General features: G+C 39.4%; 1 protein-coding gene across 16 annotated transcripts in view; it reads right to left on the bottom strand.

The window, feature by feature from the left end:
* The window catches only part of LOC123745872 (rho family-interacting cell polarization regulator 2), a 287,993-nt gene that overhangs the window by 14,694 nt on the left and 247,430 nt on the right, over positions 1 to 25,869 (bottom strand). For 12 of the 16 annotated variants that reach the window (XM_069317523.1, XM_069317522.1, XM_069317524.1 and 9 more), the window contains 11 exons: positions 25,722 to 25,851; positions 24,521 to 24,733; positions 23,129 to 23,245; positions 21,734 to 21,931; positions 19,266 to 19,367; positions 15,687 to 15,806; positions 9,252 to 9,374; positions 6,270 to 6,416; positions 4,768 to 4,920; positions 2,690 to 2,813; positions 863 to 1,034 (listed from right to left, as the gene is read on the bottom strand). In XM_069317523.1, coding sequence (XP_069173624.1) covers positions 863 to 1,034; positions 2,690 to 2,813; positions 4,768 to 4,920; positions 6,270 to 6,416; positions 9,252 to 9,374; positions 15,687 to 15,806; positions 19,266 to 19,367; positions 21,734 to 21,931; positions 23,129 to 23,245; positions 24,521 to 24,733; positions 25,722 to 25,851 — 1,599 coding nt within the window. The remainder of the gene's footprint in view (positions 1 to 862; positions 1,035 to 2,689; positions 2,814 to 4,767; positions 4,921 to 6,269; positions 6,417 to 9,251; positions 9,375 to 15,686; positions 15,807 to 19,265; positions 19,368 to 21,733; positions 21,932 to 23,128; positions 23,246 to 24,520; positions 24,734 to 25,721; positions 25,852 to 25,869) is intronic. The other 4 variants (XM_069317531.1, XM_069317532.1, XM_045726969.2 and 1 more) reach the window with 1 other exon arrangement.

Genomic DNA, 25,869 nt, shown 5'->3' with positions numbered 1-25,869 from the left:
CTTGGTGCCTCCTCTAACTTTTGCCCTGCTGCTCTTAATACTTTACTGGGAGAAGGGGTTACCCAGCAGTGTACAGGGATCCTTTCCACACTCTTCGCACATTCTTTCTTACCTTCCTCCCCCCCCCTCCCCCCTTACTCTTACACTTCTCACCCAATTCCTCCCCCCCCCTCCCTCCCCCCCTCTCTGGTCAACCTGGTATCTGTGCAGGCCAATCTATTTTTGTCTCATTCTGTGTGTTTTTCCAGTGACTATCTTTGTCTTATAAAAATAATATAATAACCTACCACTGGCATGTGGGTGGTCTGCCAGTGGGAGTAGCCTAGCAGTGAAAAATTAAACAAATATCTTACAGTATTGAGAAAGGAGCGGCCAATCTTGGACAGCCAAGATCACCTGTATTATGGTACAGTACTATAGCCAAAGTAGGAATAGCAGAAAATTTGTTAATTTTCCTGGGATCACTGAATAATGGTGTATTCCATTGTATTGTTCAAAAAAAATAATTTTAACAATTTTGAAAACAAATTTAATTTATGGGCAGTCAAAAATCATCAGGAAGGGGAGTGGAGTGGGGAAGGGGGGGGGAGGGGAAGTTAGGTTCAGAATGTGACCCTGGCTTGCTGTTCTCTCTTCAATTCTGTTTATATCCATCCTGTACCCCAGACCATTTTCCCTGCAAAACTGGGCAATGCTAGTCCCAACATCTGGCCTCTAACCTTGGACAGGCAAATAGTCTCAGATATAGAGTTAGTATTTATAGTGGCATTAATTGCTTCTAGCTCTACATCACTCCTAATCAACTTAGGTGACTAAGAACTACAAACTGGGTGAGATTGTGAAGTAACTCTACTGTACTCACTTTGCAGGGTTTCCAGAAAGTAGAAGCTCTGCAGTGGTCAAACTATGAGCTATTGTAGGAATGATCTGTTGAAGAGGTTTATGTAAATGATGAAGAAAATGGCCGACCGTCACCATCAGCGTTCCATCGTAGTCTTCACTGTCGGTCATTGTGCGTACTATTTCTTCCAGCACTAGAATTTCAGAAAAATATAAATATAAAATATATACAAGATACATTCTTAAATATATTGCAAGTTCTTATGCATCTGTATATACAAACCACATTGCAAGTTAGTCAAATATAACACACAAATACAATACAAAGAGTTTAACCCCAATACAGTACTATGCACCCTTCACATGAGACCCTGTGGTGTGCAAGAAAAACATTATTTCCAAACTTTTTTTTCCCCTTTCTGGTAGTTTAAAGTTTAAAGGTAGTAGTAAAGTTCCCTGATCAGGGAAAAGTTATATAAAAAAAAAAAAAAATGCATGTGACATACAGGTACTTTAGCCATGATCGAGCAGAGAAGCTGAGCAATTTATGGGTGCTGAGTGAGTAGGCACACGGAGACCCTAGCCCCAGCGATCCCCTGTGGCGGCAATTGCCGTGAATACTGTATAATTATTTAGAATTATTTCAATGTCTCATTGGTTTTTCTCAGGTTTTTTGCTGTATTATTATTATTCAAGTGTGTAATTTGAGAAATTTATATAATCAAATATATGAAACATTGATATGCTGGAAAATATAGTGCACATATTAGTCACGCGTATCTAGGGGAAGAGTCTGCTTGAGCCCTTGTGCCTTCTAGGCAGGGAGGTTGTTGCTCCACGTTAGGGGGGTTTTGTACCCACCCCCAGGTTTGTTTCCAGGTGCTTTTGGGTTCCTTGGATTTGTCCTTTCAGAGGTTTCCTTCCTCTCAGATTTCCCTCGGGAAGGTTTGGGATGCTCTTGGCACATACCTCCTGCGAGACCCAGTTTATCTGTGATGGATCCAGGTAAACTGATCCCTGTGCTGAATCCAGCTTCAGTTTAGTTCAGTTCAGTTCTTCCTCCCCATATTGGGTGCATTATGAGGGTCCAGAGTCTTCCCTGGCTGGCTGACTGCCCCTTTTTCTCCTCTGCCCCCGTTCCCCTCTGCCTTGACAGTTGAGGACCTGCAGACTTGCTGTCATTTGGCCTCGGTCTTCTGGAGCTGCCTTCAGCTGGGATTCTGGCTTCAGCTCCTGAGGTGTCGTCAGCCTTGCTGAAGCTGTTGCACAAGTATTTAGTAAACGTTCCGGTTCCTTCCCAGTCGTGTGTGGCTTTGAGAGGCCTGTCGTGGCCATCTGTCTCTCATCTTGAGACCTGCGATGCTGCTGCCTCCCGGGCAAGTTCCTCCTCTTACTTATCTTTGGGTAGTTAGCTTCAAGGAGCCGACGGGGATCCCCACAGAAAACTAGCATTGAATGTAATTAAATGCCATTTTCTGGAGGAGCACCGGAAGCTCCCTGACACCCTCCCTCCAGTCTGAGGGTTTTCATCGTTCAACAACTGATGAGCTGGGGTCCCCCTTCCCCCTATGGGAGGTGGTGGAGCTAACACTAACAAGCAGAAGTGCTAGTCACAGGGGAAGGGTTGCTTGTTTGTTCTTCTCTCTAAGGAAGTTATTTTGATCTTTTTGGATGTAGATTGCACAAGTTAACCAGACAGTGGTTTGTTTTACTTCCCTTTTCCTTTATCACCCTTATGTCCAGTGATAACACCGTCACCCTTTTTCTTCATAGTTTTATTGCCAAAGTTTTATTCCAAATTTGCAAAATTTTGTTTCCATTTCCAACCAAAATAATATATGAACTATACCTCTTTTTGCTAAGCCTGGAAGAGCTGGATCTACCAGCGATGACACCACTTGTAGGAGACCATTCACCACAGCCAGACCTGGAACGCACCAGTCGTCGCCACCAGCAACCGAATCCCACAGTACCTTAAAGAATAACAAAAAAATGTAACTTACAATTTTTTTTTCACCTTTATGTTATATAGCTTTTAAACTTCAATAATTCATATATTGAGTGCAATAATAGTATTTCTCACAGCTGCAGGAAGATGAGTTATTTATAATGCAATTCACATTCACATCTAGCCTCCTTCTGTCCTTGATATGTTGATCCAAGTGGTAAATTCCAATCTTGATGGATGGCTCCATATAGTGTATTCCATAGATATTTCATTAAATGCCTTCAAGCATTAAAGAACATGCATAGTAGTTAGCAAGGAATTCTACATGCTTGTTTGACTGATGTTAAGATAAAGCAGTTACTACTTGCCTGCACCAATAATCCAGTAATGTGTAAACAAAATGATGACACCTGGGAACATACATACAGGTATTGAACTGAAGAAATAGGTGGTTAAGGCCAATTATATTCCAAATATTTGAAAGTAAATACAGCTATACAAAACTATGACTAGACCAAGAGCTAATCCTCCCTTATGTGAAAGCATATAAAGGTTACAATAAGCAGTGGGAGAAAGCAAAATACACCAAGCAACAGAAGACATCAGGTAATAGCAGGAGGGACAAATGTACATCAACACTGCTGGAACTCCCATCACCTACCTGGCTGCTTTGAGAGAGGTATGCAAGATTGTGCTCTGTTAATCCCTAGTTAGTGTCTGGTTCACTATTGCTTGTGGAACAAACAAAAATATGAAAAAACTAGACAAAGGTAAAAAGATATCTAACAGGGCTAGAGAATGTGAAAAAAATATATCACAATGCCAATCCCACAGGGATCTGACGAGAAGAGGAATGAATTAAGAAACAAGAGTGTGAAAGAAGGGAAGCCACAAGAGACAGCAAGTGCACTGACAGGGATGGAGAGCTGTGGAATATGTTAACATAGTTTCTCCTTTATACAACTTTTCTAAAAGGAAAACACCACAAAGTATGGGACAGGGTGGAGGAGCTAGAGACAAATCCAGAAGCAATGTTAGCAAAGCAAAAGGAGTCCATCTATGGTAAAAGAAAGTTAAGAGAAGGGAAAAATTTTAAAAAGAGTGGATGGACAAAATGATGTCCCTAGCAAATGTGAACTCTCAAAAAGATTGTGGAACTTTAAAGGAAAATGGAAGTACTAATGGGCATCATTAGCACAATGGAGAGTGATTAAAGAAAATATAGTGGCTAAAACAGAAAATACTAGAGCTGGAGTGCTGAAATAGGAGTAAGAATTTCTCAACACAGTGAATAGGTACAGTATGTCTAATACCACATCTGTCATACTCCAGACCATGCTAATCTCACCACAAAGACAGCACCTATTAATGTTGAGCAGCACATACATAATGTACATAAATGCAATGGTAATATGAATAAGTGAAGAAAAATTCAGCAGAGGATACAGTAGCCACATGTTACTGCAATATCAGAAATTAAGCTTACAGAAATATTTGGGGATGCAGTCTACATAGCCAAGAAAGGAGAGAAAGCAACAATGGTGGAGGGGAAATGGCACTGCTGTTAGAGAAATACTGAATTTTGAGGAAATACCTGCGGCAGAGGTGATCGGGTAACAAAATTCCATCATGTGCATGGTAACAATAAAGGGTAAGAGGATAATGGAAATGGTAATATGCCTAACATTAGCAAAGGGATAATATAGGACAAGACCACAGGAGATGAGATCAGGATGAGGGAACAAGACTGAGGGAGACAGGGGGTGAGACCAGAACAAGGGTTGGGACCAGGATGAAGGGGGGACAAGGGGTGGGACTACAATAAGGAGATAGAAGTGAACTCGGTAAGCCATAGAGATGTCAAAGGAGATTACCCATCTCATTCCCTTTTAGTATCTACCACAAACACATTATTAACTTAGTACAAGATTAAAGTAATATGCCCTCATTAGAATGAGACAACTGTCATCCAGACTAACCTGTACATGAGGAACGGTAATTATATGCTGAGGCTTTAGACTGTCGAAGTTATGCCTATGGGCCAGGATACCAGCCACCAGACGTCCCTCTTCCTCCAGTAGCTTGAGAGAATGACGTTCCCTACTTCTCAGAGGCCCAAATGTCCCAAGATGCTGTGTGTATTGCATTTAAAACAATTACAAATCACTGTGCTATTAAAATATATGCTAAATTATTTAAAATTAAGTGTCCTGTAGCAAAATTTTTACCAATTTTTCAAAACTCAAATTGTCATTATCATTATTAAGTCTGAAGAATAATATTATTTGAAGGCAATTAAATCATAACAAAAATATCTACTGGTACAGAATTATATACATATTGAATAAGATTGATTATACAACTACCAAAGTGATAACCTTAGTCCTAAATGCTTTATCCATTGCTGTATTATTTAAATACAGAAAAACAAATTGAGAGATTGAAAAATGACAAGTATGCTGCCAATGTTTTGCTAACCCTAACCAAACCTATTTATTATAAATGAAACCTAACCTCATTTACACAATTCATTTATATTACTAATGTACCTTCCCTTTTCTTCTCCGAGCATAAGACTTGTTCAAAATACCAAGTCTAATTAGAGCTTCATGAAGACCACAAAACTTTTAAATGTACATTGTAAGTCATCCTTGTAATATTACATGTACTGCACTCTTTATAAAGACTTGTTGACGGAAAGCCAGCCGTTTTTCAACTATGTCTCTAGCAAGATTAACTAATCCCTCTCGGTGCAGGAATTGGCACGGTGCAAGAGCCGGAACAGTATTTACAAGTAAAGCCATAAATGAATCTTGAGTCACAATCATAGACCAAGTGAGAAAGGTAATTATATGTATCTCTCATTTGTCAGGGTATTTGTGAATGAGTTCATTTTTCACAAGCTAGTGGGGATATAACTATATCCCCACTATGCCTGGCTCAGCCTGAATTATTCAAAAGCCTGGCTCAGATTGAATTATAATTTGACTGCAGAACAGTATTCAGCGATATTAAGATTTGGAATCCAAGATACCCACTATGCCGCTACCCGGCCCATCCTCATAAATAAAGGCCATTCTATGCACCCGAGAAATCCGCTGATTATGAATGTAAAACAGTTTACACACGACACACAACTGATGACTTCCCAACACTTCTGGAACAAGTACTTCACTGACGACTTTTGTTTGAACTACAACACTAAGTGCTTCACCCAAATACTACAAATAATCACCAACAGAACTTAAACCCCTTACCTAACAAATGCCTAACTATGCACAGTATGCTAATATATACTAATTTATATGAGAAAATTCCTGTTTTGAATGAACAAAATGTTAAAGGTTATGAATGCATCTTTGGGGTTGACCATTGGATGGAATGAACTTGGTCTGAGGCACTACCATACCCTCTCATAATACATATGTACATTTTATGCAACAAAAAGTACTGGTAATAATTATCATATATGAACACCAACCTGCAGGAGTTGAAGGGCATGTTTCAGATGGGTATAGAGGAAAAGATCAAGCTGTGGTGTGCTGGTGATGAGCGGCTGCGTGGTGTCGGGAAGAGTTGAAGCCGCCAGCACCGCTGCTGCTTCCTTGCTCTTCTTCTCTTCACAAGCCTGTTTGCAGAATTTCATGCTCAAGTACTTGCTTATCACAAATAATTATCATAATCATTACCTAAATTTCTAATTTTCATGGGATAGAGCAGTAGTAGTATTAGGGCAAATGTGCTAGGAAAGGAAGATTAAAAATACCCCATTAATATGCAAAATGTTCCACACTGCATACTGAAGCATAATACAGTACAACTAAAACAGTTATACTCCAACATACATCAATAGCAGCAGCACGCCGCTGCATACGGCCAGATGGAAAGCTTTCCCCCAGAGCCATCATTTAAAATAATTAAATATTCACTACATGAATTTCCTATTTTAAACTACAATATGTTTTGACCATTTCAAATTTTATACTGTATGTTACATGTAATTCACAGACCAAAGACCGTTACTGTCAGGTTATAATGAAAAATTTATAAAGATTATGCATTCATGAATAAAAAATCAATCAATCAATCCTTCCTTCCTTGGGTTTATATCAACCCGATTTTTTGCTTTTTTTCCCCAGTTTTTCCAAAATTCCTTCGTTTTTGTTTTTTCTACACAGGTGTATAATGACTGCCGACTCCTGCTAGCAGGCTGATAACTTTCCCTTCCCATAACTCATGGTAAGCCTTACCCACTAGTTTCTCTGGAATATGACCTGCCAATCATTAACATTCAGGTACCCTATCACATGAGCAGAGGCATACAGTTAATTAAAGATTGGCGCCTAGTCACTCCTCCCTAGCCAGGATACGAACCAGGGCCAAATTGCTCACAAAGCGTGTGGCGAGGTGTTACCCCTGGACCACCAGAGACTGACAAGGTTCAATGGAAGACCTAGGTATTTGCACAAAAAAAGGCACAAGTTGTGTATCTCTGAGCCCTGTGCAATAGGTACCTCAGTGTGTTACTGGGCCCAGCCCTCACTGACTGGTGTAGCTAGTACATGTTTCAGGCTCCAGCAATAGGGTGCATAGTTGAGCCTTCTCACAGTGAGCCATGCATTCCATGCCCTGCTGGTTGTCTAGTAACCAGCCTCTGCTCACCCGTGATAATGGTAACGTGTGTATACTGGCCACAATAATTTTGGGCTTATTTGCACCCACCAATGACTTTCAATACTCTCCTGTCATCCCAAGATACGAGTAGGGCTTTAGTCTACCTATAGTAGCTAGTGTTCTTTCTGCTTTTCCCTTGCTAGGGTGCTAGATTTTGGGTTGCTATAATGATGCTCAATATAATGTGAACATTTTATGATTTCAACAATAAGGATATCAGACTTACATAACTACTATGGACCTAATACTACAGTGCATTAAATTATAGTATTGTACTTATACAGTGGTACCTCGGAATGCGATTGTCCCTGTATGCGAGATTTTCGGAAGGCGAGGTGTATTTACTCCAAAAATTTGTCTCAGAAGGCGAGGGTTACTTCGGGAGGCGAGTTTGGACGCGAGTTTGTTGATACGCGTACAGCCGACCTAGCGCGTTCGTCGCCCCTCCGCCCCTCAGTTTATTATTGTCTCGCGCTCAGTGACTACCCCCACATCAATTCTTCTCGCGGATTTTCAGTGTTTTGTTGGATTTTTGGTGATTTGTCTATACAATTTGTTATTATATATCTCACCATGGGTCCCAAGAAAGCCAGTGGTAAGGATAAAGGCCAGAAAGCTCATGTGAGGATGACAATAGAGGAGAAACAAGAGATCATTCGGAAGCATGAGAACGGTACACGTGTTGTTGAACTTTGTAGGCAGTACAACAAAGCCACATCAACAATATGCACTATACTTAAGAAGAAAAATAAGATTATGGGTGCTAAAGTGGCAAAAGGAGTAAGAACATTAACGGCACAAAGACCACAAATACTTGAAGAAGTGGAAAAGTTGTTATTAATTTGGATACACGACAAGGAGTTGAGGGGTGATAGTGTTTCGGAGGTCATTATTTGTGAGAAAGCCAGGGTGTTGCACGGAGACCTTCTAAAGAATACCCCTGCAACGAGTGATGCAGATAAGAAAGAGTTTAAGGCAAGCAGGGGCTGGTTTGAAAAATTTAGAAAGAGAAGTGGTATCCATAGTGTTACAAGGCATGGGGTTATGTGATGTGATTATGGAAGGGGACTCCCCTTCCAAACAGTAACTCCTCTCCTCCTCCCCCCTCCTCACCATCTTCCATACGCCTACAGCACTCGACAGCAAGGTAAGTAATAACTGGAACACAGTTTTGTAGGTTTATTTAGATGAATTAGGTAAATTAGGTATAAAAATTTAGTTTGATGTGGGGTTTTTGGGGTAGTCAGGAACGGATTAATTCATTTCCCTTTATTTCTTATGGGGAAATTAACTTCGGAATGCGAGTTTTCGGAAGGCGAGGCGTCTCCAGGAACGGATTAAACTCTTATTCTGAGGTATGCCTGTACTTTAAGTTGGGGACATGTATGACAAATGAGCAAAATAACATCTTTATCAGCCAGATTAATATATCACAACATCCATGCACTGGGTACTGTAATTTGCCAGCGAGGTTACCATCTGTTGTCCCCCTGTTTCGGATGGACTAAGGTTTCTATTTTGGCCACTAAGAGGCTAAACTTCAAGCAACTGCTTTCCCTTTCACTACTGCAAGCTCAAGAGCAAGCATATCCATGCTTGAAGGCATAGATATGGTTTCTGGTTTCTTTCTGGTTTCAGTATCAGTAATTGTTCTACTTCCACAGCTAACCCAGGTCCAGTCCTTTCTTATGACTTTATCAATAAGGTTACACATACTTTTTACAATTGCCCACATTGATTCAACAAGCAAATTTTGAATTGAAAACTAAATCAGAGATCTGATACTCACAGCAGGATTGTCATCATCAAAATCATCATCACATTCTGCGTTGAGGAAATCGAAGCATTCCAACGCCGACTCAACTGAAAGGCTAATTTCCGAGGTATTGCTGTCTCTTCTACTGCGGCAGTTCTGTAAAATATGTTTTTGGGTTTCTCAAGATGCTCTAAAGATCCCAGGCTGAGGAAATGTAAACTGAAACACTGAGGTAAATATATTCAAAGAATTGTGTACATACAATGACTTTAGCAATAGTGGTGAATAGTGGAGGAGTGCATGCATGCATGCCACACTACAGAACAACGTAACAATAATCTGAAAATTATTGGAAGAAAATGTCAACATTTTCTTAACAAAAAAGCACATCAGTTTACATGACTTACAATGATAGGACTGAGAGGACACATCTACCATAAGCCAAGAGATTAGACACAGACTAAGACAAAACACAAAGGAAAGCTAAACGATGACTTGCAAATGTTATATAAATTAAAACTATCTATTGTTTTAATCAAAGTAAAAAATCAATCATTGAAAGAATTAAGATTTTCTGTCCAAGTCTTATTACTGGGGTCAATTATAACATGCATATATAGATTTACAAGATGTGAGAAAAGTTAACCAAAGTACTGTACAGTACTTGTCAAAAGCATGCACTGCCCTGCTCAAGGCAGCACATACTTATGGCAAAAAAATAAAGAATGATGGCCTTGTGGGTGAAAGATTGTAAACAAAAGTATGCATTGAGCACATGACACAGTGTGCACTACCTTCCTGGAGTCACACAGCTGGGATGCTTAGTTGTCCCTGGGCATTCATAGTGAGCGGTTATGTTGCGCGTCTTGCTCTGGCACCTTTGTGTGTTTTAGCACAGTTAACAGTGGTGTTGATGGTATTATATTGATATTATGGCACCTACCAAGGAACTAAGCAAAGAAACCATTGCTCAGATCATTGGTTTAATGATCGTCACAGTCATTAGGCCAGTGTCTCACACATCCATTCTGCCTGCACAAATTAGCAACGTGCGGCATCTGTGAGGTGAGGACCCATCGCCATGGCCGAGTCAACATTGTCACCAGATCATAGTGTCTCATTAACAGTGTGGAACATGTGAGTGAGTGAGTAAGCCTGGCCATACAAAAGTGTTAAATTATCGCTTACTGTTGATTAACTGATGTTGATTTCCCTGGAATCGGCAATCTGGTTTGATTAAGACTTTATCTTATGTCTGCAACAAACAGAAGTCTAAATAACCGAGATAAGGTCTTGCTCCTAACGAGCCGTTAGCCTGTGTGGTAACGTCCAGTCAGCTGTGTTATCTGATTAGGATCACACATATTTAGGGTCATTTGTGACTGAAATGTTCTGTGTCTTGTTATTACTGTGCGTGTCACGTAATTATTTCACATTGAAGGGAGTGTGCGACTCTTTGGTACTTTGTTTTATTGTTTATTTTCTACGTACTCAGTACGTGGTCAGTTGCATAACAATGATTACATTGTGTATGGTTATTTGTTATTGTGCTATCTTTTACAGTAATTGATGTATCTTTGTTGTGTACACTTTGTATATATTTCTGTGTTAAGATGATATTGTTGAGCAATGCATGCATTTCAACTGACAAAAGTGTTTAAAATGTACAACTGTATACCAGTCAAACATCCTTGTATTTGTTAATGCCAAAGAGTTATCACAATGAACTAACTAAAGAGTTAGTTCACTCTGTTGACTTGCAAGTGGCTAATAAAGACTGTAGGTTTTTAAATATTCTGACCCTGTGGGATACCATCCGGCTGGGAAATACTCATTGCTTAGCTTCTGTGGCAGTGGTGTACTCTATTAACGTAAAGAACCCATGTGTAATGGTGTTAATTTATTTTAATATATTAGTGTTCAGTTTAGCACATTTTCAATCAAATCTTTGCCCCCATACTACTCTCACATATGACATGCTATATGACTCCTTTATTCACTTAATGATTCTTGACACCATCTCAAGGGGTAGAGCTTGAGATGGTGTCAGGAGCTGCTTTGAAACCTTGCATTACTATTACTGATGTAATAACCTCTAGCATTCTATGCCCTCTAGGAAATTTTTGTATGGGCAGGAGGACGACCTAACCCAAGATTATAATATAGAGGAAGGGATTATTACCCTTATTATCTCAGCCACTGGAGTGTCAGTGGTGGTGATGTTAGCTCTCTGGGGTGACTCAACGTGGGCTATTGCAAGTGCAAGGAGCGAATGCAGGTTCCCTGTAGGAGCCTAGTTAGTACATATGGGAACACCCTAGGGTACTGCATCTCCCTATCATAGGTACACCCTAGGGTACTGCATCTCCCTAACATTGGTACACCCTAGGGTACTAGTGGTGACCCAGACATATTATACTGGATTTACATTACAAACTCAAAACAGTTGCCATAACCACATCTGTGATGAGGAATAATAGTAATATTGTAAATTAAAATAACTAACCCAATTTACTGATACGTTTCCAAGACATTGACAAAAACATGTAGAGGTTCTTATTATTTAACTGATAATATAGTCTATGAGCCTACAAGTGCTCACTAATACCTTTCTATTTATTTTAACAAATGTTTACTCATTATTTGGATGATTTCAGACAACAGGGCACCCTCTAGTTTGTCCGAAACGCTATGCGTGTTAGTGACTTTAGGTATTGGATTTATAGATAGAGCTAGTACATACATTATGTTTGTAACTCATCTTCTGTGTATGTACTTTTACTTAAATAAAAATTTGAATTTGAATTAGTACTTGGTGCCCTGAGCAACTATCAGAGTTGTGGATGCATTAAACCAGCCCTGGATACTCCTAGAGTGCTATCCATAATACTTGAGCATGGGTATACATGTATATTTTTGTCAAGTGGGATGCTGAAATTATGTTCATAATCAGTAATACACAAATGTTAAAAATGTTAAAATACACAAATTGGCAAATTTGTGTAATGCAATCTATGCCCACAAAAATTTAATAATTCATATAAATTACAAAAATTACTGTAAACAAAATTTTATGACTTCCTAAAAACGTGTATTTAGTATTTGTACACAAAATGTGAACAAATGCAAAGTAAACGAGCAAAAATCGAATGAGAAGCAAATATAGCAAAATCAAGTTGAAATAGTAAAGCATTGAATGTAATGAAATGCCCTTTTCTGGCAGGTCCCTGACTAACTCTGGTAGCCTTACCTGAACACACCAGGCCTCTGAGACCCATCTATCATATACTGGGAGCCAAGACCACTATCTGACTGACCTAATAGAAGCAAGGGATCAGAAACCAACCTAACTCAACTAGGAGTCCAAAAAGCACAAACACTAGAGTGGTCCAAAGCAGCAGATTGCAGCCAAAACCGGTAGTGAAGCAAATATAAACACCTTGCTGAGGAGAAGAAAGAGTGTAATAAACAAGAGGGAAAACCTCCAAGTGGACTCGTGAAGAGAAATCAAAAGAGAAAGCTAACAAGCATGGAGAGCTACAAGTGTGCCCACGACCACAACCCACAGGAGCTGTGCTAACGACATGGGAACAGGAAATGTGCCCACGACCATAACCCACAGGAGCTGTGCTAGCGACATGGGAACAGGAAATGTGGTTGCAACAGCATAAACGGTAGAAAACGAGGAAAGCCCAGAAAAAGAAGAGAAACCCATCCAGAAGCATTTGGGGAAGACACCCAACACTGCTCAATAATAGAGAACCCCTAGAAAGAGGAGGCAAGCCCTGTGGTCCACTTCCCCAATGCTGAAAGTAAACATGGGGTACCAAGCCCCAATACACAGAGCAGAGCATGAGCAAACAGGGTACTGTTGTAAACATGGAGATGGTCCCCTGGAAAAGACCTGAAAAACAGGGGCAGTCTCCTATCAGTTAAACACCTGCTAATGACAACAGCAAAGCCACCACCTGCCCAAAGAAAGCTAAACAGTGTCTGCCAGTCAGGATGAAACTGGGATCTCACACAACAGTAGCAAGGAAGTGTAAATGTATCTGTACTCAAGAGAGGATGGACCCAATTCAGACATGCATATCCAATTTCCCAGCAATACTTGAGCAAATCACACAATGGAAGATCAGACAACAGAAACCTACATACACTGAGGGCAGGATCAGACCACTAACAGGGACTCTGAAATCCACCCACAGAGAGATGGGATGGTGTCCAGCTAATATTAGGACGCGATATATGAGAACCTGTCCCAGCTGACCAAGAACTCATCTGAGTTGGCAACTAAACACAGATGAGGGTCAAAGGGCAACCATGCCCCCTGCCCCATATACCCCAATGGCCTGTGACCTTTCAGAAATGGAGCCTATATCCTGCTTGGAGAACGAAGCCTATACATAAGGAACAGACAGGGCATTAACTAGAAAAGCTATGGAACCCCAGGAAGTAAAATGCATGGCTCATCCCAAAAGACAAGGGGATATAAAGCAGGAAGACTAGGCCCTTTAGCCTCAGTGACATTCCCAGAATGGGCAGCCCCTGACACGCCCTCTACCAGCTACACAGCCATCTGAGACAGTAACTCCAAAACCTTAGGCCAAGCTTGGCAAAACTGCAGTCTTCCCCAGAAACACATTTACTCAAATATATCTCAATGCACAGCTGGTATTTAGATAATGAAAATGCAGCACATGTGAGAAGTAGTAAGAAATGTGTAATGCAAACAAACTGATGTGAAAAGCATGGAATGCAATTTCCATGCTGAAATAGTGGGGTGGCTGACAGACAAATGAACAATTGGCAAATGCTGATGAGAAAAGTATGGTACCAGCAGACCCACACTTTGAAACAGCCAAGCAACCTAAACTAATGAAGGAGAATGAAATACTGAGCAAACCAAGGCTGGTTGGAGTGGCCATCCAAAAGCTGCAAAATAAATGGCAATGGAACCTAACTGACATGAGATATAAATGTCAAAGACTAGATACTTGTGAACTAATTCAGGAAAGAAGAAGTAGAAATCGACATATACTGCATCAAGCTTGACCTGCAAACTGGCTGCTGCCCAAGAGGCAACTGCTTAAGAGGACGACTGCTAAACCAAGGTCTAGTGCAAACCAAAGGCACACACACACCCATAGGTGAAATGGACCCTCCCCCCCCAGGACCCAACAGGCCACATGTTAACAACAGTAAAGACCGTTGAACACAAAAGTACATCCTGGAAAACTGCAAACAGCAGGGTCAAATACAGATGAGGAAACTGAGCTCAAACCTCGAGTAATCCATCAGAGAAGACATAAGAAGCTATGGATCTTGAAAATCACACACACTATCCAAGTGCACCATCAGTTAAAATGCAAGGTTTCTAACAACCAAAATAAAAGGACCAGCACAAAGGGCAGGTCTAAATATGTACAATCACACAAGTCAAAAAAGTCTCAAGTTTATTTTTGTTCTATGTTGAGAAGACTATCTCCTCTCCATCAACAAGTACTGCACAAGAGACAATCTCATGAATTACCCGAAGCAGGATGACTCTTGAGGACTATTCACAGAGGAGGGGAATCTTACAATTGTTGGGGTATAGCAAAACGTAAACTGACCCCAAGGAAAGAATGAAGAAAACCCTAGCCGTGGTCAGAGCCAAATGGAATGCTAGGAATGAATACGATATGGATGGTGCAAACACAATCATGAAAGAAAGAAAACAAGCAAAAGCAGAACAGTGGTCCATGAGCAGATAACACCAGTCAGCTAAAAGCGAGAAGCAGTTGATGGACCGAACAGACACTCGAGTGCTTGGCTGATGACACTAGGCATAACATTGAGGGAGCAGACTGATGCATCAGGTGATCTGGGCTGCCTTCTGGTGGCAGTCAGGTGCATCAGTTACAGGATTTACTCCACAACAATGACTGTCTCCATTGTTTAGTTAGGGGTGCCTAATTTCCTTCAAATAGGCATTTGTTTTGTTGCACCTTAGTTTTGTGGTTAATTTCCAATTCCCTGTTCCCCTCTGCTCATACAGTGAGAGCCACATTCTGATTCTAACTTGCGAATGGTAACCAATGAATCCCGTAGGCCTGGTGTGTAGGACTAAGTCTTGGTGGTACCAGAGATCAGCTCCAAGAGCCATTGCAGGATCCCCTCACAAAAAAGACATGCCTAGTTATTATGAATGTTAATAAGCTTCATTAAATCAAATTTAGGTGTGTTTGTAAGTGGGATTTGGTGATGGATTTTCTTCACCTGGCCAGTAAACATTAGAACGGTGAAAATGGGTAATACAGTAAGCTTTAGAGTCAAGCGCATTGGTTATTAAAGGAGACGTGTGTAAACTGATATGCTCACAGAAGCAACTGCATGTACCAACCCTGCTGAAGGTGGAACACATCATTAATAGTGAGTCTATACTTGTTATGATACTACAAGATGAATCTTATTCATTATACTCACATCGGGATTATCATCAAAATCATCATCATACTCTGCACTGAGGAAATCAAAGCATTCTAGTGCTGACTCAACCAAGAGGCTGATCTCTGAGGCATTGCTGTCTCTTCTACTGCAGCAGTTCTGCAATATTTAGGCTTTTTTAAATAGGAACTAAACTAACCCCAAGAAGTGATGAAGTTACTGGTGAGATACTGGGCAGAGAGAAATAGGAGGCAGAAATAGTGAATTAAGTTCTTTGACTTGTTCACAACCAGAGAAAGAACTGTGCAAAATTTTTGGATAAACGAGTGTCACAAGTGTTTTTTTTTACTAAAATGTGCCAAGCTGTGTTTACAGAAAGCAGAATATTGGGTTTGCACTGACAAAAATAATATAAATGTTTATGGATTTTAAGCAGAATTTAGAATATGTATGGAAATTGTATATTTATATAAATATATTGTATCTTCTAAACAGAATGTTCTCTATACAAGTTAACAAGAAAACTGCTTTCAAGATATGAGAGATCTTTCATGTAAATAGGCATTATCATGCCATTCATATATATGGCGACCAGAGACCACTTAGCAGGTCGTTTCATCACACATGTAGGGAATGCAGAGCTGCAAATTTTCCATAATTGGATAAAGTGAATATTTTCTCCAGCACACAAATATGTCCACATCATGGTGTGGCCAGAGAGGCTGAGCAACATACGTACCATAATCTATCCAAATCTATAATAAGGCAGTGAATTTCCTCCATGTCACTCCATATCATACCAGTACTCAACTGATTCCATGACCATTAGGCAGTAGGTTAAAAGATTGCCCCTGTCAAAGCTGAGTAAGCCCAAATGAGAGGGGAATGAGTTTTGTGTCATACTGGTTCACCACTGATAGGAATAGGTTACCCTAGCCAAGGGTGTCCTAGTCATCGCTTATCCTATTATTGGCTCTACCAAATGCAACACACAACATCCACTACATCGCACCCGTTATTTTACAATTTACTTTCAATAGCCACCATATTGTCCATTTACTCTAATACCTCCCCCCTCAAATCAAGAGTTCAACCAAGTTTATATCAAAGAGCAAAACAAATTAACTATAACTTATAAGATAAAGGAAGAACTTGGACACTAAATTCATATGACAGATTAAACAGTCAATAAACCAATTTAACTATTAGAATAACTCCTAAGATTTACAAATATTGCAGCCATAACCATGAAGGATTTTATTATAAGAAGACAAGGAGTCCAAGACGGACTTGTCAGCAAATAGGTTGATCAAGCATCAAACTGATGGGCAAGATTTTTAGCAATATAATATTCTGGATGATATTGCAGATATGGATGTTCAACACTGTGCTCCCTTTTTCTTGCAAAGGTTTAATGTGTCAAACTGACAAGCGATAGACTGACCTGACACTGGTCATAATCAGCGGCTTAACTTGTCAATGATCACTATTGAGGGATAAAGGAAAGCAGACAACAAAGCTTTAAAGTTTCAAGATTCCACCAAGAGTTGAAAGCAGTCATTTGAAAAAGCCAGCAGCATCAATCTTTTAAAGTCATTTATAAATGCCGTCAGTGAAGCCAAGCAAGAGTTAGCAGGTCGTGAACAACATTTGAACTCTTAATTATATTCAGTTACTTATTATTGCACTACAACTGCACAGTTAAAAGTACAAATGATGCACAGAAGACAGCACATAACAATGACAAAGACAGTTACATAATGTGGAGGTGAGGAGGAACTGGTGCAAGTGAACACTGAAGATACTGTACTCAAATGACAGTGGATTAAGAGACATCACTAGAACAGCTTCGAGGTCAAGTAAATCAATCCGGGTGTGACGAGTACAATAATCCAAACAAAGCAAAGGTATTCTTGTAAGTTAAGTATATCAAGCATGCTGTGTGATGACTGATGATAAAAAATTAAACCTATTGTCAGTTCACACGAGTATTTAGGAATTAAAAAAGAAGTTTGTATCATGCTCCACTACAAAGCTTTGAGCAAGCCATCCTACAGTGTGGTATATAATGCATCACAATATAAACACCAAAAAATATTAAACCACACAAATATGCTTTATTATTACTAATGACTAAACAGAAAAGGGTAAAATGAGTATAAATTTGTAATGCAGAGCATGAGTGCCATGTTCGAAAAGGTTAATAATTTTGAAAATTAACTAGTGCAAGTATTTTGTTGGCTAAAGGCAGGATTCTATTCAAATTGTGCAATTACACATCACACTTTCAGATGGATTGATCAAAACTTTGCAGCAAGTACACAGTGTTGGAGCAACATTGGATCAACATTATAATATTGGACCAAAATTATCAACATGGGCCCAACATTGCTCCAATGGCTAACATTCACAGTAGCTACATAGATTTCAAAATATTCTTCACATTTATGAATACAAAGACTGACTTTCACACCTATTAATAATAAAAATAATGCAAGTTACCAAGATACTAAGAGGAGCAACAAATAAAACATTAAGTATAATAATGCATGTGTCTGTCAATACTGGCACATTATACAGCATATTAGTAATACAGTAGCACTATAAGAAATGGATACAAACAAAGCTGCAAAGAAAAAGCAAGATTTAAAAATAAAAAAAATACATTACAATATCAGCTGTTCACATCGAGGAACGGATCAATCACGAGGGATAAGGGGCAGTAAATATACGACATGAAAACCAGTAGGAGATTTATCTTGAAATGAAGAGACAAAACAACCGAAGGCAATAAATGAGGCAGAGGAAAGAATTAATACGAGAGGAAATGCTCACGCATATTCATGTGAAATGTTTGTATATAAAACTTTAAAAGGTTGTTCATTATTAGCTTGAAAATCAAATTGAAAATCACAAGCAGCATAGCACACTTATACATACATCAGCTAAAAGACCTGTATTAATCTCCTTATCAACAATACAGTAAAAATGAGCGAGCCCGCCAGTGGTGTGGAATTATGAGCGAGCCCGCCAGTGGTGTGGAATTATGAGCGAGCCCGCCAGTGGTGTGGAATTATGAGCGAGCCCGCCAGTGGTGAGGAATTATGAGCGAGCCCGCCAGTGGTGTGGAATTATGAGCGAGCCCACCAGTGGTGTGGAATTATGAGCGAGCCCGCCAGTGGTGTGGAATTATGAGCGAGCCCGACAGTGGTGTGGAATTATGAGCGAGCCCGCCAGTGATGTGGAATTATGAGCGAGCCCGCCAGTGGTGTGGAATTTGTTAAACAAAAATATATCACTAAAATGGTGACTAATAATATTTGTCATTAACTACAATACCTGTATTCTACCACTGATGAAAAACACATTTCTTCTAACCAAAAATTAACACTCAGGATTTGTAGTTAAAAGAAAAACACTGGAATCATGCAATTACAACATTAACACCAAACATTATTAAACAGAAAATACAAACAATGCATAATTTTTATGTTGACAAACATTCACTGTATTTCTGAACATTGCAGTTACCTTCAAGGGTTTGGAGATGATAATTTAGGTGCAATGTTATAAAACAAAGACGACTATAACCCACAAACAACAGTACCAGTGCCTTACCCTACACATGTCGTCCAGGTCCAAAACTGCCTCCTCTAAAGTGTGCAACTGGGGAAACTGTCCCTGGATATCCTCGAGGCAGGTACGCAGCCGACTCACAACCTGTCAAACACAAGCAAGTCAACATTTATTTATTTATTTATTTAATTATTTATTTATGCATATACAAGAAGGTACATTGGGAATATGAGGATACATAATATGGTAATTACAATCTTGTAAAGCCACTAGTACGCGCAGCGTTTCGGGCAGGTCCTTAATCTAAGAAAATTTTAAATAGGTAAATACTTGCAAAATTTATAAAAAAAAAATGATAACAGTTACATGGCAAGAGAAAAAAAAAAGACGAGAGAAAATTGTAGGTACAGTATATTAAAGCACATAGGTAGCTAAGATTGATTGCAATGACAGCTTATTTAAGGAGCAAATGCTCATTACCTGTATTTCTTTAATGCTAAAGTAATGCTTTGTGGAACCCAAATATGCATTTAAATTTAAGAACTAATAATGAGATATTAATACGTTCTTAAGCTAGTGCCTAAGTCACATGATGGTGGCTTTGGCCCCTAACAAACCTAATGTGATAGTTTTAATTGTCTGTAAGAACTCTTGTATATATAAATAAATAAATAAAAATTACTGATTGAATAGGGAGTTGCTCATGAGAATCAATGTTGTCACCCAGCAGTAACGGGATATACAAGCTTAGCACTTTAATACTGCTATTGCTACATTCATGATGTGGGATGCACTTTATTCACCTCCCATGCTCAGGGAAATGGGATGTTGTCCCATTGTCTAATATTCTCTATAGTACAGATTGTTACTTCACTGTGCCATTTTAACTTTTGCATTTAATCACCATTGTCTGAGATAGGAGGTCTGTCCCTTTATAGTCCACTTCAGTGCCAGCAAGCAACCATAGAGCTGCCATTTATCAAGAAAAATTTGCCATTGTTCACCCACCCAGGAGGTGCCACGGATCTTACTAAAGAGTGGGCAGGACCAACTTTTTCACACACACAAACACACACCATACTTCTGATATGGATGAAAAACTTTCTAACTGACAGACAGATGAGGGGTAGTAATCAGAGACAATGTATCTGACTAGAGGAGTGTTACAAGTGGAGTACCACAGGGTTCAGTTCTTACACCAGTAATGTTCATCGTCTACATAAATGATCTACCAGAAGGAATACAAAATTACATGAACATGTTTGCAGCTGATGCTAAGATACTGGGGAAGATAGGAGGCACAGATGATTGTAATGCCCTTCAAATTGATCTAGATAAAAAAAAAAAGTGCTTGGAGCGTAAAGTGGCATATGGAATTCAATGTGGATAAATGCTGCGTTATGGAATGTGGATTCAGAGAAAATAGACCACACACAACTTACAAATTATGTGGAATGGAATTATAGAACACTAATAAAAAACGAGACCTAGGGGTGGTTTTGGATAGTGGGCAAATGGGCAATGTTTCTTTCATCCTAATGAGCCTTTTCACCTAGCAGTAAATAGGTACCTGGGAGTTAGACAGCTGCTACAGACTGCTTCCTGGGAATGCGTGTGTGCACACGTGTGTTAGAGAGAAATATATGTAGTAGATATAATAGAGGAAAAAGAAATTGGTTAAAACGCAGGTTCCAAGAGCAAATACAGTAGTTCGATTCTGTAGACACAAATAGTAAGCACACACACAGTCCCACAAGTGGTTGTTTTGGAAACTGGAATATGCTGGATGGAGTGACAGGAAGACTTCTGACATGGATGAAAAATTCTCTAATTGACAGAAATATGAGGGGAAGTAATCAGAGACAAGACAGATGGCAAATGGAATTCAATGTGAATAAATGCCATTTTATGCAATGTGGAATTGGTTATCTTGAGATGATTTCGGGGATATTTAGTGTCCCCGCGGCCCGGTCCTCGACCAGGCCTCCACCCCCAGGAAGCAGCCCGTGACAGCAAACTAACGCCCAGGTACCTATTTTACTGCTAGGTAACAGGGGCATAGGGTGAAAGAAACTCTGCCCATTGTTTCTTGCCGGCGCCTGGGATCGAACCCAGGACCACAGGATCACAAGTCCAGTGTGCTGTCCGCTCGGCCGACCGGCTCCCTGAATGAATACTGAATATCTGAATACTATCTGAAAACTATTTGAATATCTGAAAACCGAAATCTGAATACTCTCTTTTGTGAAAATAGATCACACACAACTTATAAATTATGTGGAAAAAACTAATTAAGAACAAGATCTACGGGTGGTTTTGGATAGTAAACTGTCACCAAAGGAACACAAACATTGTGTGAGGAGCATATGCCTCCCTTTCCAATTTCAGACTTTTAATTACACAGATAGTGAAATACTAAAACTGTTCATAACTTTTGTGAGACCAAATTGGAATATGCAGTAGTTGTATAGCACTCATATCTCAAAAAGCATCAATTACTTAATTCTCACCTTCTTTAGAGTAAGTGGAGGGTTTGTCTCCTCCCAGTGTTGTCCGTCGCCCCATCTGAAGGACTCTGGGTCTGTACCAAGCATGTCTAATTGGTGCGAGAGTGATTGTGACATGGCAGGAGAAAGTCCCGTTGAATACGATAGATGAGAGTATGATCTTGACATAAAGTCAAGATTGGAACCCTGTGAGATGCTGAACTGTGAACACAAGGAACATTAGAGTATTAGTGAGCTGTGTAGTTAAATTCTATTGTTAAATTAAATTAAAACCCTGCAATTGCACTGACTTTTTTCATTGAGCAGAGCTAACTTATAGACACTAGGCTCCCATACCAGTCGAAGCCACAAAATATGGTGCTTTTTATGTCAATTCAGGAAAATTACGGTACAATGGAAAAATGCACGTAAACTTTTGAAACTCTGTGGCACTCACACATGACATTGGTCATAAAGAACAATCACTTTACAGTACTGTACAGGGACCATTCAATTTCTAAGCATATAAGTAGCTTTGCAAAGACAAAATTAGTATAATAATAATATTACTCTTATTATTTATAAGAAACTACAGCAGATCAGATTACTGTGATTACACAGTACCTAGAGCATACCTGTGTAGAGTTCTGGTTGTTAATAAAACAAGCATAAATTTACATGATGTAAATTGATATAAAATTTAAATGTAAATTGATCTAAAATTTAACAAATGCCAATCAATTCAGTGATTTTAGAGGCATTCAAGTGATAATTTCTACATCAGGATATTATAAAACCACATGGTTGCTAAGGTTACCTTAAGATGGTTCAAAGGATGAATGCCTTTTATGATCCAGTCTCTTGACTAGGCCTCCTGACTGGCGATATGATTAACCAGGCTGTTAGATGCCACTGGTCACAGTTTTGACATATGAAGTTGATCAAGTATCCTTTGGGAGGTCTTCATCAAGATCCCTTTTAACCCCCTAAGTAGTCGGCTAGTTATGTCCCTTGTGTATTGATAGTGTTGAAAAGTCTTTGGACCTTAATATTGACAAAAATGGTTCCTTAGCATATCTGTTGTACCTCTACTTTTCAATGGGGCTATTTTGCACTTTGTGCAATGTCTTATTCTTACAAGGAGTTACTCTATTTCCGTGTGCAGATTTGGAACCAGTCCCTCCTGTATTTAACAAGTGGATATTATTATGTTGATTATATTATCTCGCCTGTACAGCAATTTTAATCACTCTTAAGAGTAATTATACAAACAAATTTTGAAATTTGTGTAACAATGGATGGGGAGGGAGGGTGAAAGGTAAAATGTTGATGGATGCAAAAAATCTTGTTCAGGCATAAACCTACAGCTAAGAGAACATGATGAAACACATGAAATGAACAAGAGTTTACAACACTTACTTGAGAGTATCTGGCCCACTGCTCCACTCGACTCTCCTTCTTACGCACCAGTGTAAAATTTCCAGTGTTATCACACTGTGGACTGGCAGAATCTCGTCCATCAAATAATATAGAATCCTGAAAATAGTACAGTGATAAACTTATAAAAGATAATTATTACCACAGAATAAGGAAATTTTTTTAACATTAAACAGTATTGAAATTCATTTTTTATACTGTATTACACATTTTACAAGTTTTGAAGCCATCACATTTGGCTTCTCCCAAAAGAAAGATTCCACTCTGTCCTAAACACAGATTGTGTACAGTCAAGTAGAACATCATACAATACTGAAGAGAATTTTCAATCATTCGTGGTGAGGCATAGATCCTGCAGTAGGAAGTGAAGAATGTTACCCCTACCCTGACTGTCATGATCTTAGCCAATAGGATCAGAATGAACCTTGCCTCAAGGAGTATCCAAGTGGAATAACTCATAAAATTAGATTGTATTTAGCACACATAAGAGCAGTCACAAAATGTAATCTCAGGCCAGCATGTGTTGTGATATGTACAGGCTGATATACTGATTAGACTAACAGGTTTGTGTAATATGCACAGGTTGACATAATGACCACAGGCTGGTATGATGAACAGAGTGCAAGTTTTACCAGAATTTACCCGAGGGCCACTAACACACTAGTGGCCATGATGAGGACAGGAAGCCGGCTGCTTGTCTAAGGTCCCCTCGTTTATTGGTTATTGTGGTGGGTGCAGTTCTGGTAGTTGTCAGTGTGGTAGTTGTGAAGATTGCAGTGATGGTTGTAATAGTTGTGGGAGTTGCTGCAGTGGTTGTGTTAATGGTTTCAGGTGTGACAGTGGTTGTGGTGGTAGTAATAGTAGTGGTGGTGGTGGTTGTGATTACTACCAACCAGAGCACAAAGTGAACCGTATAAGAGGTTTGTTAGAACCAAGTGGGAAACACTAAGAACGTTAATTACAAACTAATACATTGTGATCTGACTCCTGTAATTGGCATCTGAATATTTTATTTAGTATTAGTGTTGAAAGTATATTGCTGAAACTAATACTATATGGTTTGTTATATAGCACTAAGAAACCCACAATTTTGTAGCCATCCTACAATTCTGAGATTATGATCAGCATCTCAAATTAATTTCTCTTTGCAAATATTAAGAAATAGAAAAAAATTGTAGCTTAAACTATTAACGTCTTTAAAAAGTACTGTAGTGTAGTTACAATTATGAAAATTACTCTCATTAACGATTCGATTATAAAACAAATACATTCCATATTTGAAAGAAAAATCTTTAACCGTTATTGTGCTATGCAACTTTTTTTGTACAAATTTATCAAATAAATTGACTGACTAATGCTGACAAATATAAATACCTGACTATCTGTTCTCCTTGAAAGTCCTTGATAGTCAGAAACAGGACTGTTACTGTCTGTTCTGGTGGAGAGAGCCGCATGTGATGATAGTAATCCACGATACTCTGACAGAGGACTTGCACTATCAGCTGTCGAGCTACGAGCAGACATACTACCAAAACTGCTGTCGTGATCACACTCCGGGGACAGGCTGTTGTCCTTGCCAGAGGGAACCTGTACAGTACCAAAGGTAATTAAAATTAGAGTGTCATTAGCAAGCTAGTACTCATTTTAGTTGTAATCCACAGAATGGGCCTTAAATAGGTTTGGGTTTAGTAATCATCATCATCTCTACCGCATGTCTCACTTTTGAGGGGTGAAGAGGCATCAGCCCAGAAGAAATACAAGATCAAATAGGTAAAACAGATTTAAGATAACAAAACAAATAGTCCTTTCATTTCCCAAATCCTCCACATTACATATGGCATCACAGAATGAGCATCTGGGCCCCATTGAGGAGGCAACTGTGGGTGCCGAGACTCTAGGACCACTAGGCTCAGTAGACCCGTAATCCAGTCCTGTCCACCTTGTCAAAATACATCCACAGCACTGCAGCACAGTCACAATACATCCACAGCACTGCAGCACAGTCACAATACATCCACAGCACTGCAGCACAGTCACAATACATCCACAGCACTGCAGCACAGTCACAATACATCCACAGCACTGCAGCACAGTCACAATACATCCACAGCACTGCAGCACAGTCACAATACTGCAATGATAGCACCATCTCACTCCAGCAATACATCCATGGCAGCACCATCTCACTCCAGCAGTACATCCATGGCAGCACCATCACACACACACCAGCAATACATCCATGGCAGCACCATCACACTCCAGCAAATCTACATGGCACACCATCACATCTACAAAAGCATTCACTTGTCTCTTCCAGCTATAGAATCCATTTTAAAATGCATAGACATGCAGTTTCCAGCCATAGAATTCACTTTATTTTTGCTTTAAACTGTTTTTACTACTTGCTCATTCCACTAGCACTGCCTTTTATTCTTCTATGAGTTTAATTACTAAGTATCATATACCTGTATAAAGCACACAACTTTTAAAATATATGTAAAGATTTTGATACTCTTCTGGGTATATATTATTTATAATTACTGTATTAGTTATAAATATCTTAAAACATACTTACACTACCAACAGTGTGGGGTGGAGATGAGCTGAGATTATGAAGAACAGGTGTTCTCCTTTTGTTGCCTGGTGATGTGGCAGACATGCTTGCTGTTCTCACCAAACTATCCTCAATAACACCATCAAGAGGGCTGTTAGTACAATAAAAA

The sequence above is a fragment of the Procambarus clarkii genome, chromosome 88 (assembly GCF_040958095.1).
Source record: "Procambarus clarkii isolate CNS0578487 chromosome 88, FALCON_Pclarkii_2.0, whole genome shotgun sequence".
Classification (NCBI taxonomy): Eukaryota; Metazoa; Arthropoda; class Malacostraca; order Decapoda; family Cambaridae; genus Procambarus; species Procambarus clarkii.
Note: the sequence above shows the minus strand (reverse complement) of the source record. Positions and strands in the feature narration are given on the sequence as shown.